General features: G+C 34.7%; 1 protein-coding gene across 1 annotated transcript; it reads right to left on the bottom strand.

The window, feature by feature from the left end:
* Window positions 1-2: 2 nt before the first annotated feature.
* Window positions 3-524, bottom strand: LOC149213943 (putative 2' cyclic ADP-D-ribose synthase BdTIR). The gene has a single exon (XM_089389218.1). It carries the CDS (start codon window positions 522-524, stop codon window positions 3-5), a length of 522 nt encoding a protein of 173 aa, XP_089245344.1.
* Window positions 525-14,527: the final 14,003 nt, after the last annotated feature.

Genomic DNA, 14,527 nt, shown 5'->3' with positions numbered 1-14,527 from the left:
CTTTACATGACGTTCAACGCTTCAGCATAGACTCCATTGTTGCGCGGGGAGTACCCAAAGCATTTCAAGATTTGACCCAACAGTCCATGTTGGCCGTCATCCGTCCTGATCCGCAGAGCACAAGGTTCAACATTATAAAAGATTGGAATAATTGTAGTTTTTCTTTCCTGCATCTGATTGCGCATCTCCACAAGCTCATCAAGGCACCATTTTGATTGGGCATATCTTGGAGAAAATATTGCTATATGAACATCGGCGGTTGCAATGACTCCTTTTAGTTGAGAAACTATGCTTTCTCCTACCCGCATATCGTCGCGGTCCAGAAAGGCGCTGAATCCACGGTCATCGAGACGCCGGCGGAGTTGACTGGCCAAGGTATTATACGCATCTGGCCCGCGGTGATTTATAAACACCGCGTAATTGTAACTGGAATTTGAATTGGTGCTGCGAGATACATCCATGGAAGTGCCCGCAGAGGAGGAGGGATCGAATGAGTGATGAGGAATGTTTGTTGAATCAGCCATTAATTAACAGGATGGATACACACAAATAAGGTGATGAAAATTTCGATAGGCAGATAGAGCAGAAGAAATTATTTCTGGATGTGAAGCTGGTTCGGAATGTGAAGCTGGTTGGGAAAGGCTATGGATGTGACGCTGGTTCGGAATGGCTGGAAAATAACGTAATTAATTCCAACCCACATCCTTGTTGAATTAAAAAGTAAATGTACATGCATTTAAATATGCATATGGGTGCCTGAGAAAAAAAACAAGCCATCCTGCTCCCGTAGAGGATGTTGGCTCTGGTCAACACGCAATCCTATTTGAAGGGCGCGGAAAAAAAATCACAAAGGAAAGGCATCAACGAATATTATATAGAAAGGAACAACACATTTATTGTGCATTACATTCAAGGAAGGAATGCACACATAAGGGATGTGTTGAGCAAGCGCAAAAAGTAAAGTGGAAAAAGCATTCGAAAGTGAAAGAGAGCATAGCCGGAGATAGAGTCTTTTTTGGATTCATGTGTGATGTGTCAAGTGGAGTATTTTAAGGTGTTATAAATTAGTTTAGATTAATTTTAATTCTAGATCAAATTTTTTGATGTATAATTTTTTTTAGAGATTTGATTTTTTTGGATGTTTGATAAATCCGAAGTTAAGTAAGTTGGTTTCAGTTGTGTGTAGCAAAGAAAATTTAATGAATATATGATTAATTTTATTAGTAATATGTAAATTCATCTAATATTAATATAATCATTTTAAAAATGCTAAATATATCATTTTAATTTTACATTTGCTTAGTTACCAAGTTTTGTTGAGATGATAAATATTGTTAATAACTTTAATTATGTAAAATGATGAAATCAAAATTTTGAATGTAAAATAACAATGTAATGGTGTTGAATGATAGAAAATATGAATAATAAGAATATAATCAACTACAAATAGTATTTATTGTGATTAATCTCAAACTATTTTTTCTACTATTCTTATTATCACCCTTGTTACTTTTGTCATCTTTTCATATCGATTATATGAAAATGACAGGTTAAATCGTAAACCATTTAAATCTTTAGCTTGAGCTATTGTAGTAAACATCATACCTTGTATCTTTATCAAATGTTATTATGTTGAATTACTATAACACAAAAATCAATATACATTGTCAATAATTTTTTTTGTTTACACAGAAATAAATGCACAATCTTAATCCAATGACTTTAAAATTAATGTACCATCATACATCCAATTACTTCAAATCAGAAATCAACATCTACACTGAAACTAATGCATCTAATGCAAACAATCAAATAAGATTAGAAAACAACATCTACACTGAAATCAATGCATCTAATGCAAGCAATCAAATAGGATTAGAAATCAACATTTACACTCAAATCAATGCATCTAGTGCAAGTAATCAAATATGATTAGAAATCAACATCTACACTGAAATCAATGCATTTAGTGCAGGTAATCAAATACGATTGGAAATCATCTACATTGAAATCAATGCATCTAGTGGAAGCAATCAAATGTTATTAGAAATCAACATCTACATTGAAATCAATGTATCTATTGCAAGCAATCAAAAAGCATTAAAAATAGCCATCTACAATGAAATCAATTCATTTAGAGCAAGTAATCAAATAAGATTATAAACATCTACATTGAAATCAATGCATCTAGTGCAAGCAATCAAATATCATTATAAAACAACATTTACAATAAAATCAATGCATCTAGTGCAAGCAATCAAATATGATTAGAAATCATAATCTACACTGGAATCAATGCATCTAGTGCAAGAAATATTCTTCCCTCTCTCCCCCCTCCATCTATATCTATATCTCCCTCCATCTCTTATTCTTTGTCTCTATATCTCCCTCTATCTCTCTTTCCCTCCTCTCTCTATTGAAAGGTGTAACTAGGTTCACTCTTCATAATGACATGTAATTACGTAAAGAGATGTAAATAAGAAAAATGAAATTGTTATATTGACTTGATTCATGGGTTTCATGACCAAGGGATTTTGTTTTTGAGTCAAGACTCCCATTGAGATTATTTAAGATTTATTTTTCGTCTAATCATAAAATACAAGGGTCATTGTCAAGTAAATGAAGTCATGTTACACTTTGTAAAAGGGCATCTTGCTTATGTAAAGTATCATCAAAAGAACTTGTCACCTAACCTCTTCAAGTCGGCCTACATTCAGTTGACAAGTTGGCCTAAAGACCCGGTAAATAGGGGTATAAATAGAGGAACTTGCCCTCCATTCTAAGCATTAACTCTGAACTCAAATCCAACGAAGAGAAGTGCAAGAGGAAGTGCGAAAAAGAGGCAGTGACAAAGGGTTTTCTCTAAAGCTAAAAGGACACTCTTCTAGGGTAACAAAGACATAATATTATGGGGCAAACAAAGTAGAATATGCTTGGGCAGTGAAGTAGGATCTTTTGGGGCAGCAAAAAGATATCTTTTGGGGCAGCGAAGAAGTATCTTTTAGGGCAATGAAGAAGGGCTCTTCTGGGAGGAAGTGAATAGGTATCTTCTAGGATAGTGAAGGAAGGGATCTTCTGGGATAAGGAAGTAGAGGCCGAGTTTCTCTATAAGACCTAGAGACCAAGATTCTCTAGGGTAGTTGTGAAGATTCAATATAAGAAATAGAGACCCATTTTCTCTAGAAGGAACAAGAGAAGGAAGAGCAAGGAAGACCAGGTTGATGACAAGGTTCTTGAAGAGGATACTGGAGTCAAGGAACAGTGTCATCATCTTGGTACTTATCAATTGAAGGTCTGGAAGAAGAATTTTATCGAGTTTTCTCTCAAGAGGTGAGAGGTTTTGGCCCTAGCTAGAGAAGCTTATATTGTGTGTCACTTGTCGTTATTTATTTTGATAATTGTTTTGATGAAAATAACACATTAGTAAGCTAACAAATTGAAAGATCATAAGAAAAGAAGAACGAACATATCACAAGAAATTATCAAGCAAAGAAATTTGTTAACATTAAACGCCCTATATTTCTCAACATGTTTTCATAGATTAGGTGTTGAAAACAAGAAGGGGTAGCCAAAGCAAGCTGACACACAAATCAAGATTCAAAGAAGGAATCAAAGAAAGTCAAAGGTTATCAGTAAGTCCAATATCTACATCATAGAAACCCTAGATCGAAGAAGGAAGCATGAAGAAAAATTGGAACCCTAGAAGCACTTCAGATCATCAAAGGATCATAAATCAAGGTCTCTCTTATCAATAAAGAAGAAGGCCCTATATCAACATCGAGAAGAAGGAGGAAACAAGCAACAATCTAACAATTAAGTCCATAACTATATCTGATAATATCGAAATGTCTTTTTGCAAGGAAAGAAATAAAATGGATGGGGTTGTAAACTTCCTTGCAGGGAAGAAAAGGGCTGACCTCAATCTTATTGAGAATGAGGTCATGGTTCACATTAAGGGATCAATAACCCAACCTCCAAAAGAAGATACTCAAGCTCATGCTAGATACATGAAGGGAGAAGTGAGAGCCCAAAGGTTTCTAATTCCATATGTATCAAAATTAAAAACTGCAAAAGCTATGTTTAGCCAATTTAGTGTCCTAAATTGCTTGCATAAATTATCAACCGAGATTTGTAAGCTGATGAAGTGTAGTGCACTATATGTGCTTATTTAACCTTTCTTACTTCGTTGTTTTGTATTTTATATTATTTTGGGGGTTTCTATATTTGATTCCTAATGATGTACAATCTGAATTATGAGAAACTTAAGTGAATCTAATGGACCTTTTTTTAAAAGAAGAAAAATGTTCCTAAGTTAATCTAACTTCCTAAAGGTGAACCAAGAGTTGAAGCTAATCAAAACCTAATTTAAAGAAAGGAAAAACAGAGCATTTATCCTATCTCATCATTAATCCTAAGTCATGAATCTATTTCTTAAAATTAAGGATGAAGTTGGAATGCATGTTGAAAGAATGAAATCAACTGAAGTACTTCTAGTTACTCTAACCTTCAATTTTGAAAGATAACCTTCTTGAGATGGGATACCGACAACTTTCTGTACTTTATGATCTAGAGAACTAAATGAAACATGCAGAAGGTCATTGATTGATTTCAACCATTGTGTGAAGTGGATGTTTAACCATTTAGTTTAGGATGAGTATCAACTTGAAATGGTGTTCAAAGACATTCATTAACATAGTGGATTGACAAATTTGGCTTAGGAAATAAATAACAAAACAATGAGTAAGCTAGACAACAGTGCATTCTTAATATTTCCACCTTACTCTGTTTAGAAAAAAAATCGTTTCCTTTCATGAAATGTGTTGGAAGAACAGGACTGCACAATTGAGTTTTAACATTATGCTATTGATCAAAACTAAAATAAATCAACCTAAGTTAGAAAAACTGCTAAAAGCAAAGTAATGAAATTAAAACTAAACAGAAAATGAATGGAAAGAAAACCTCCTTCAGTGCAGGGGCCCTCTGCAACTGACTGGTTTGAGTTGCTAACTAATTAAAAATTCTCTCTTAAATGATTAGTGGTCAACACACAACTTATATTATAGAAAAGAACAAAGTCCAAAATACAAAGCTGAAAGTATGAACTTAATACATAAAATCCTTCTAACCCCCCTCTGTTCTGTACAACCAGTATTTAAAAGGAAATAATCATAACTGTCTTTGAGGAAATTTAGCTACAAGTGGCTTATATGTATTACAACAGAACTATGTAAACATCTGATCAGCTACAGGTGGCTTAAATTCGAGCGAGATGTTTGCAACATAACCGTTAACATAGGTGGTTGATCTGAGTTAATGTTTGCAACAGAACTATTAGATTTATTGATTAACCACGAAAAAACAGACGAAGAGTCCTACTACTTCCGGGTATCATATATTTGACTCCACCTTTGACTACGATCTTGAGCTTGCTTCCTTGTCGATCTGGGCTGGGTGAATAGGATAGAATCCATGTGGAGATGATTCTAGAGATGCCCATGTGGCCAAATTCTTCATTTGACACCTGGAACCTGCTAGACCATGGAAGTAGCTACGGAATACATGGTTAGCTGCAGAATAGGCTGCGTTCTGTAGCTAATTTTCAAAAATTTATTCAAATAGCAAAAACATAGAAATATAACATGTCAATAATTTAATGCCTTCCTTAAGACAAAATCTATCATTTATCATTGATTGGGATCTATAATTTTATGGAAAAGCAAGGGAAAAAGGTAAGAAAAGTTGTCAAGGAGAGGGTAATTATGAAGTTCAACATACCCCCACTGCAAAATCATTGCATGTCCTCATGCAATTTGTCAAAAATATGAATTCCTTTTTCCTATTGCATTTGCTCAGACACCTCTGCTAGCACATCTAATTTTCTTCTTTTGTTCTTCCTTGAGGTGACTGTCATCCTGGGCTTTTTCATAAGAAGCTTGTACTTGAGATTGATGATTGTTTTGTTCAAAATCTTATTCTTCCTTTTCAATTTTCTGTTTTTCTTGTACCACAGTCCTAAATGCAGAATAATATTGTCATGAATTGCTTTGTCCATTTTATTTTGTTCCTTCAAGGTTTCATTCTCCTCTATGATATGTCTATTCAATATCTCTAATTCATGGATTTCTTGTTTGAGAGCACCAATTAGAGGTTCTTGTGGTTTGACAGAAGGCTTTGGATCCACTGAGGCACTTTTCTTCTCCAGTGATTCTATATAGTCATATATTTGTTGCTGCACTGGGTCTATGCCTAGAGATCTTCTGCTGGGGCTGCCTTCGAAATAATTTTGCAGGAGAATTTCGAGGACCGTGTGTAGAGGAATGTTATCAGAAGATGGTACTTGGGTTTCTTCTTCTAAATTTATGAACGTTGTTCCCTTTGATGATGTCTTCTTTACCATACCTCGGAGTCTAGAGCTCCTTCTAAGTTGTAGAGGACTTACATTCTCCTCCTTTGTACCATTTTTCTCCTTTCTTATCTTTTCTCTTCTCTTGATTTGTTTCCTAATCTCTGTCAGTTTTTCAGAGATTAGCTCTTCACCATTTTTCTGTGTTGAGGATTTAGGTTTGCTTTGAATGGTTATACCGGTCTTCTTTCTCCTACTCCTTCTGACATTACCTTCTTCAGGTGACTCTAGTGCCTCTTGGAAATGGTTTCTTATCAGAAAATTTTCCCAGGTATCTCCTATGCTTTTCAAATGAAACTCAATCAGTGTTTTTACCAACCCATGATGGTACATGGTTGTGTCTATGAATTCTATTTTCTTTTGCACATTTGAAGCCATCCTTCTTAAATTGTTTAGCAGGAAGAAAGGAAGATTGATTTCTCCATTTTCTAGAAATTTCATCAATAAACGTATATGGTAGACATACATGCACCTGAATCTCCCCTCGTAGGTGATAAATTTCTATAATATCAAAAGCATGCTTCTCTATTTACTTTTAAGAGCTAAAATAGGAATTCCTTTTCTAAACACAGAGACATCCATACCTAGATTCCTGAGGATTACTTTCCATGTTTCACTATGGAATTCTTTGTTTTTGAACCATCTTTCACCATGTCTTGGAAGTTCTGTAGCCTCTGTTATGAAGGATTCTGTTACTGCAAACTTAATATCCCCAATTTCTACTTTTGTACCATCAAAAGCTCTAGTAAAAGATTTTGTGATCCCTTTATGAAAACCATCAAATTTTTCAATGAAGTTGAACCATCCAGCCTTTTGCAACATTTCCTTGAGTTGTGGGTATCCTTCCATATATTTTACTCCTACTAGCTTTGTCCTGACAATAAGTCCCACGCCTTCTACTTCCCAAAATTTCTTAACCTTCAGAATTACTCTCTTGGTCTATGAAATGGATTGACTACGAGTATGGTGAAAAACGAACTTACGGGTTTGTGTGGAATAAGTAGATGGTGAGGGTTTGGAGAGACATTTACAAGTTGGTCACATCATAGCCATTACCGTTAACAATCACTGATGGAGTTATTATGGACCGTTAGGCATAGAGTATGGAGGATGTGGTATGATGAAGTTATTATGGACCGTTAGGCACAAAGTATGGAGGATGTGGCAGAGATGTGGTATGATGAAGTTATTATGGACCGTTAGGCATAGAGTATGGAGGGCGTGGCAGATATGCAGTACGATATAGATCGAAATCAAATCAAATGATGATTTGTTAAGGAGACATATGATTATCCATATTATAGATGCCTTATGTTTCTAAGTTGTTGTTTGAAATAAATTTTGCATTTTACCTTTAGAACGTAACCTTTCTATTTGATGATTCTTTTGGTGTTGATACGTAGGTACTTTTTAGCATGTTTGGCCTCCAAAACTAGATTCTCCAATTTCCTGCATTCATGATTTATTGGTGAGCTGTACAATTATGCCAAAGCTGATAAATAGGTTGTAGCTGCAGAATCAAATTAGCTGCAGAATGGAATCAGCTGCAGAATATAAAAAGGAGGAACAGTGAAGTATGACTATGGAATATGAGTGTAAAGATGAAATGGAAATGGGTTATGATGGTGAAATGGAATGAAATGTAAAATAAAATGGAAAATAGGGTGAGATGGAGAAAAACTGTAAAAATAAAATGTAAATGAAATATGACAGTGAGATGAAATGGAACTATAAAATAAAATGAAAACAGAATGAGATAGAATGAGACTATGAATTTGCAGATTCTGAACTACAAATGAATGTAGCTTTTTGTCACTACTTATTACAGAAAGGAAATAGAAAATATAGGATGTCAGAAATCTCTGATTTTCACCCTGTATTTTCTGTATAAGTATGCCAATCAATGATTGGTTTTCAAACTTATACAATTTATTATATTTTATATATATATTTTTTATGTTTTATATATATATATATATAGAGAGAGAGAGAGAGATTTTAGGAAAAATAAAGGCTAAGTTAGTGGAGAAGAAGAATTCTTCTTCACTAGCTTCATTTCAGAGTTATTCTGGAAAATCTTAATAAACTCCTCTCTTGAAATTGGCTTCTGATATATTTTCAACCGATGACCATTCACAAGAAGAGGTACCTTTTTCTCATCTATTGTCCTTATTCTCACTACTCCATTGTTAAAGACTTCTTCAATCTCATATGACCTAAGCCAATGAGTCTGAAACTTCCCTTGAAAATCTTTAGATTTTGAATCGAACAAAAGTGCCCGATCTTCTGCTTGAAACTTCTTCTCCTTGATATATTTATCATGCCATTTACCCCTTTTCTGTTGGACTATACTAGTTCTTTGAACTGCATCTTTCTTGATTTCATCAAGCTCATTGAGTTGCTCCAATTTATGTTTATGTGCTTCTGATGAATCCAATCCCAATTGGACTGCCATCTTGAAGGTTCTGATTTGAAACTCTATAGGGAACAAGACTTGTTTCCCATAAACAAGTTCATAGGGCATATGTCCTGTCGTGTTCCTCCATGTAGTCCTATAGGCCCATAAGGCTTCAAAAATCCTTTCTTCCCAATATCTTCTATGTAGATGAATAGTCTTAGTGAGAATTCCTTCAATCACCTTATTGGTAGATTCAACTTGATCATTTTCTTGTCAATGATAGGGGTAGATTTCCTATGTTTGATCTTGTAATCTTCCATGAGACTTCTCACAATTTTAGATGTAAATTGAGATCCTTGATCTGTCACAATTTCTCTTGGAACACCAAAACGATTGAAAATTTCCTCAAAAAGAAAATTAACTACAGATTTTTCATTAGAAAGAGGTAATGCTTAGCCTCTACCCATTTAGTGACATAATCAGTGCATACCAATATATACTTCTTTTTCTTAGATGGGGGATTAATTGGTCCAACAAAAGCCAAGGCCCATTTTTCAAAAGGTTCAATGAGTACCTGAATTTGTAGTGGCATTTCATTTGAAGAAGTAGGTTTTCCTACCCTTTGGCAATTGTCACACCTCTTGACATATTATTTGGCATCTTTGAAGATGGATGGCCAATAATATCCTAAATAAAGGATTTTATAGGCTGCCCTTTTCTCAGCAAAGTGTCCACCACACGGTTCATCATGACATGCCTTAAGAATCTTAAGCATTTCATCTTCGCTAACACATCTTCTGATCATGAGATCTGGACCTGTTTTATACAATTCATTAGTGATCCATGAGTATCTTGCACTTATTTGAATGATTTTTTTTTCTCTCTAGGAAACAAATGTGAAGGCAATTTCCCTGTGACTAAGTAATTGGCAATATCTGCAAACCAAGGGGTCTGAGTAGTCACTGCAAAAAGATATTCATCAGGAAACTTATCTTCAACCGGAGTGTCATCTTTGATATTTTGAATTATGGACAAGAAATCAGCAACTGTGTTTTGTTTTCTAGGTCTATCTAGCACAATAATGTTGAATTCTTGCAACAGTAATAGCCATATTGTAACTCTTCCATTAGTAATAGGTTTATTCATTAAGTATCTGATTGTAGAGTGGTCTCTATGAACAAAGGTTTCATAGCCTGTTATGTAATGTCTGAACTTATTTATAGCATGAACAACAACTAAAAATTCCTTTTCAGTTACAGTATAATTTAACTCGGTGGGAGTCAAATTCTTACTTGTATAGTAGATGGCATAGGGAATTCAATCTTTTTTTTCTAATACAGCTCCCAGAGCTGTATTTGAAGCATTTGTTGAAATGTGAAAAGGTAATTTCCAATTTGGACCTCTCAAGATGGGTGCTTCAGAAATTTTTTCTTTTAAAGTCTCGAATGCTACCTGGCAATCAGGATTCCAACTGAATTCAAAATCCTTGGTGAGTAATTTGAAGAGTGGGGATGCTATTTTAGTGAAATTTTCTATAAATATTCTATAGTATCTTGTAAATCCTAAAAAACTTCTAACATCCTTTTGACAATTTGGAATTGATAATTGAGAGATGACTTCAACTTTAGATTTATCAACTTTAATTCCATCTCCTGAAATGTGATGTCCTAAAACAATCCCTTCTGTAAACATCATAAAACATTTTTCATGGCTTAGTGAAAGGTTTGCTTCCTTACATATTTTAAGAACCTTTTCCAAATTTTCTAAAGCTTCTTCAAATGTATTCCCATAGACTGTAAAATCATCCATATATACCTCTACACAATCATGTATTAGATTAGAAAAAATTCCTAGTACTGCTCTTTGGAATGTTGTAGGTGCATTACACAATCCAAAAGGAAGTACTCAGTATGCATAGGTTCCCCATGGAAAAGTAAATTTGGTTTTATCTTGATCTTCAGGTGCCACTTGAATTTGATTATAACCACTAAAACCATCCAAGAATGATAAATACTTCTTACCTGCTAATGTATCTAACACTTGATCTATAAAGGGCAAAGGAAAATGATCTTTAAGGGTATATTTATTCAATTCTCGATAATCAATGCGTACCCTCCATTTACCATTCTTTTTAGGCACAATCACTAGAGGGGAAACCCATTGGCTATCTGAAATTGGGTAAATGAAGTTTACATTCAATAGTTTTTGTAGCGCTTCTTTCATAATTTCCCTAAGATTTGGATTCATCCTTCTCTGAGGTTGTCTGATAGGTTTACAATTTTCCTTAATGTAGATGTGATGTACACAAGTCTTAGGACTAATTCCTTTCATGTCAATATATTCCCATGCATATGCAACAGAATGTTGTTGTGATGTTTTGATTAGCTTTTCATGTTGTAATTTCTCCAAGTTATTGTTTATGTTCAATGTTCTCCCTGGAAAAATTTCAACAGTAGAGCTACCAAATTCTTCCATAGAATAAATAGACATCTTCCTAGATGAAAAATATTCAATATTGAATTTTTCTTGAAATTGATCATGTTCATATTCTGGAGATGATTCAAAATTTTCCATTATATTCAAGATTTGACTCTCTTCACTAATGTCTGAAATAGTGAAGAGAGGTTGAATGTCATTTTCATCATCAATCCATTCTTTTTCATATATTTATGTGATTGTTCTTGCTGGAGGATAAAGTGAATTTCTTAGTTGAATTACCATAAGAAATATACATATCACCAGATCTACAGCTAATGAATGCATCAACTGTGGCCAGCCAAGGTCTTCCTAGTATAAGTGGATGTCCTCCTAGATTGATCTTTGGGGTTAGGATCATAAAATCAACAAGGTACTCCCAAGAGTCTAAGGACACTGAAATATTTTCTAACACACCATCTGGTTTGATTGCAGATCTATCTGTTAATTGCAGTAATGTGGGTGTGTAAAGAAGATTAGGAAGCTTGAGCTGTTCCATGGTTTGTTTGCTCAATATGTTTATTGCTGCTCCTAAATTAATCAATGTATTCAGAATTTCAACTCCATTGATATGTGTTTTTACAGTTGGACTTCCTAGATCTACATATTTTTATATGGAAATTTTTCCCATCATTATGTCTGCTATTTTTCCACCCAGCTGAATTCTTTTTATTTCTTTTGTTTTTCTTCCTGGTTTCTTTATGCTCAACTCCTTTATTATTTTAGCTAGAATTGGAATCTCCTTAATGGCTTGTAACAAAGAGATTTTAACACAGACATTTTCCAATTCATCTAGAAAATCATAATTAGGCAACATAATCTACTTTTCTACCCCTCTATAAACTTGTAATCTTTCAGGAAAAGGAGGTGCAGAAGTAGATATTGGTTGCTCAATGATAGGAGTTGAGTTTATTGGTTCTTTCTGTTTTTTATTTTCAGTATTTTGGTTTTGGAGAGATGTTCCTTCAAAACTTTTATTGGGCTGTAGAGAATCTTCCTCATAATTGTCTTGTTCCTGTATAGTTACAGAAGGCTTTTCCTTTTCTAATATCCTACCAGATCTTAGTTGAACATCATTGAGATCTAGAGGAGTGATCATATAAGTTGGAAATTGTTGTCCTTCTACCATGTAGGTATTTTGAGGATTTTTATTGTTGGGGTTTGGTAATGGTTGGGCAGGTAGCTAATTTGGTCTCTGCTGAAATGGTAGTAAGAGTTAAGGATTTTCATTTTGAAGTTGAGGTTGTTGGTTTTTTCGTGGAATTTGTTGTGGGAATGGTAGTGAAAGTTGAGGATTCTGATTTTGAAGTTGTGACTATTGATTTTGTGGGGGAGAATAATTCTGATATGGTGGAGGATATTGATAGTATTGAGAAAATCTTCCATAAGGATTTTGTATTCCTTGAGCCCAAGGTTGATTTTGAGGTTGAAATTGAGGTCAAGGTTGTTGCCATGAATTCCAATTTGGAGGGGGCTGCATATACATTTGGTTGTTAAAACCCTGATTTTGTTGCCCTTGCCAAGGTCTTCTAGAGACAAAGCAAAGAGACTCTATTGGATTTGAAATTGTTTCTTCTTGAAAACTGTAGAAATTTTGAATAATATGACACATATTCAACAGAGATTATCCTGATCATACAATTTAAGCGGAACATGTATAATACATAATCTCCTCTACGTTGATCATCAATTTACAGAAGCAGAAACATTCACAGGCACACATAGAAGCATCAATCAAACTCATAAACACAGTATGTATCCCAGGGAAAGCATCTCGCTAAAAACCCCACACTATCTGTATATTATATTGATTGAATCATGTAACATTACAAAGCATAATACTTCTCACAAGTATCTCCACCTGTTACACACAATACAGCTCAGATTTGATCTCCAAATCTCTCCCGCTGCTTGCCTGCCTCCACTGCTCAAACCTGCTCGAGAACTTATGAGAATAGCTTCCCAAACTCGATTTTACATGAAAAATAGTCACCCACACTATGTTGGACGTGAGCAACAGCTATAATATCATGAAGATACATGAGCAAACTCATTGGCATACTCAATCCTTTGATTGTGCAAGATCTGGTGCACAACTATAGTCACAACTGATAGCAATCTGATTCTCTACCACTTGTCCCTGTTGAACTGAACATGCACTGACATGCAACTGAGTTAACTGATGTATTCTTTAGTTGTATTATGAGTTAATAATTAGTTTAACAACTCATCATTAGTCTATCTGCAGTTAGACTAACTACAACCAGTTTAACTAAGTCAAACTGAACACAACTCCATCAACTGTACCTCCAGTCCACTAAACTCAACTCACTTGAGTTCTAACTGAAGTCATGCATGCAACAACTCAACTGACTCATAAGAAAAACGAATTTCCTTCTGACAGCTGCATGTGCCACTTCCGTAGCTCAAACTGAAGTGCTCCAAGAGAATAAGGTTAAGTTTATAGTCCAAATATTATTGTGAGATAATAATATTTGACTTTTCTATTTTTGACAGCCAGTCTAAAAATAGACTTGATCACTCACACTGTGATCACTCACACTTTCATCAAAAATAGAAGTCCATCTATTTTTCCCAACTTGATCAATCATCCATAGACATGATCCATATGTCTAAAAATAGACATAGTCTAAAAATAGACTTGCGCCAAAAATAGCCTGCGGGCCCACTTAGTGAAGGCGTCTCTTTTCACTAAGCTCCATCATCTTGTTGCACTCTCAACAAGCATTTCTTGTTGCACACTTTTCAACAAAAACCAGCCTTAAGACCAAGGATTGAAGGACAACTTCTAGTCTCATGGTTTTCTGAAAAAATCACACAAGTCTATATGAATTTTGCATCTAAAGGGAATTCTCTTAAAGCGTGCTTCTTTCTGCATTTGGGACAGAAAATAGCCAGAGCATCAACCTCGGTTTTCTACTTGTTTTGTAACTTAAGGGTGTCTATTTGTTCACTAAGGCTCCCTAGAATATTTGTTTTGAATTCATCAAGCATATTGCCAAATTTTTCCCTACTCACTGATCTAGTTGCAGATTTATTCACTCTAACAAGAGAAGGATCTCTTAGACCTTTCCTAGTTTTGGATTTTCCTCTTCAGAGATGAACACATAATTCTCCTATGTCACTTAATGGGAGTTGAGAGATATCTCCCTTCCCCATCATGTTAAGGATATCTATCCACTCATCTCTAATGGCTTTTAACATACGAGATTTTAAGGTATCTTCATCTA

Source organism: Pinus tabuliformis, chromosome 1_1, assembly GCF_031772625.1.
Source record: "Pinus tabuliformis cultivar Carrire ecotype Pingquan chromosome 1_1, CPIR1, whole genome shotgun sequence".
Taxonomy (NCBI): Eukaryota; Viridiplantae; Streptophyta; class Pinopsida; order Pinales; family Pinaceae; genus Pinus; species Pinus tabuliformis.
Note: the sequence above shows the minus strand (reverse complement) of the source record. Positions and strands in the feature narration are given on the sequence as shown.

Excerpts from the sequence above, each read along its gene's own strand:
- LOC149213943 (XM_089389218.1), bottom strand. The coding sequence starts at position 524 with ATGGCTGATTCAACAAACATTCCTCATCACTCATTCGATCCCTCCTCC.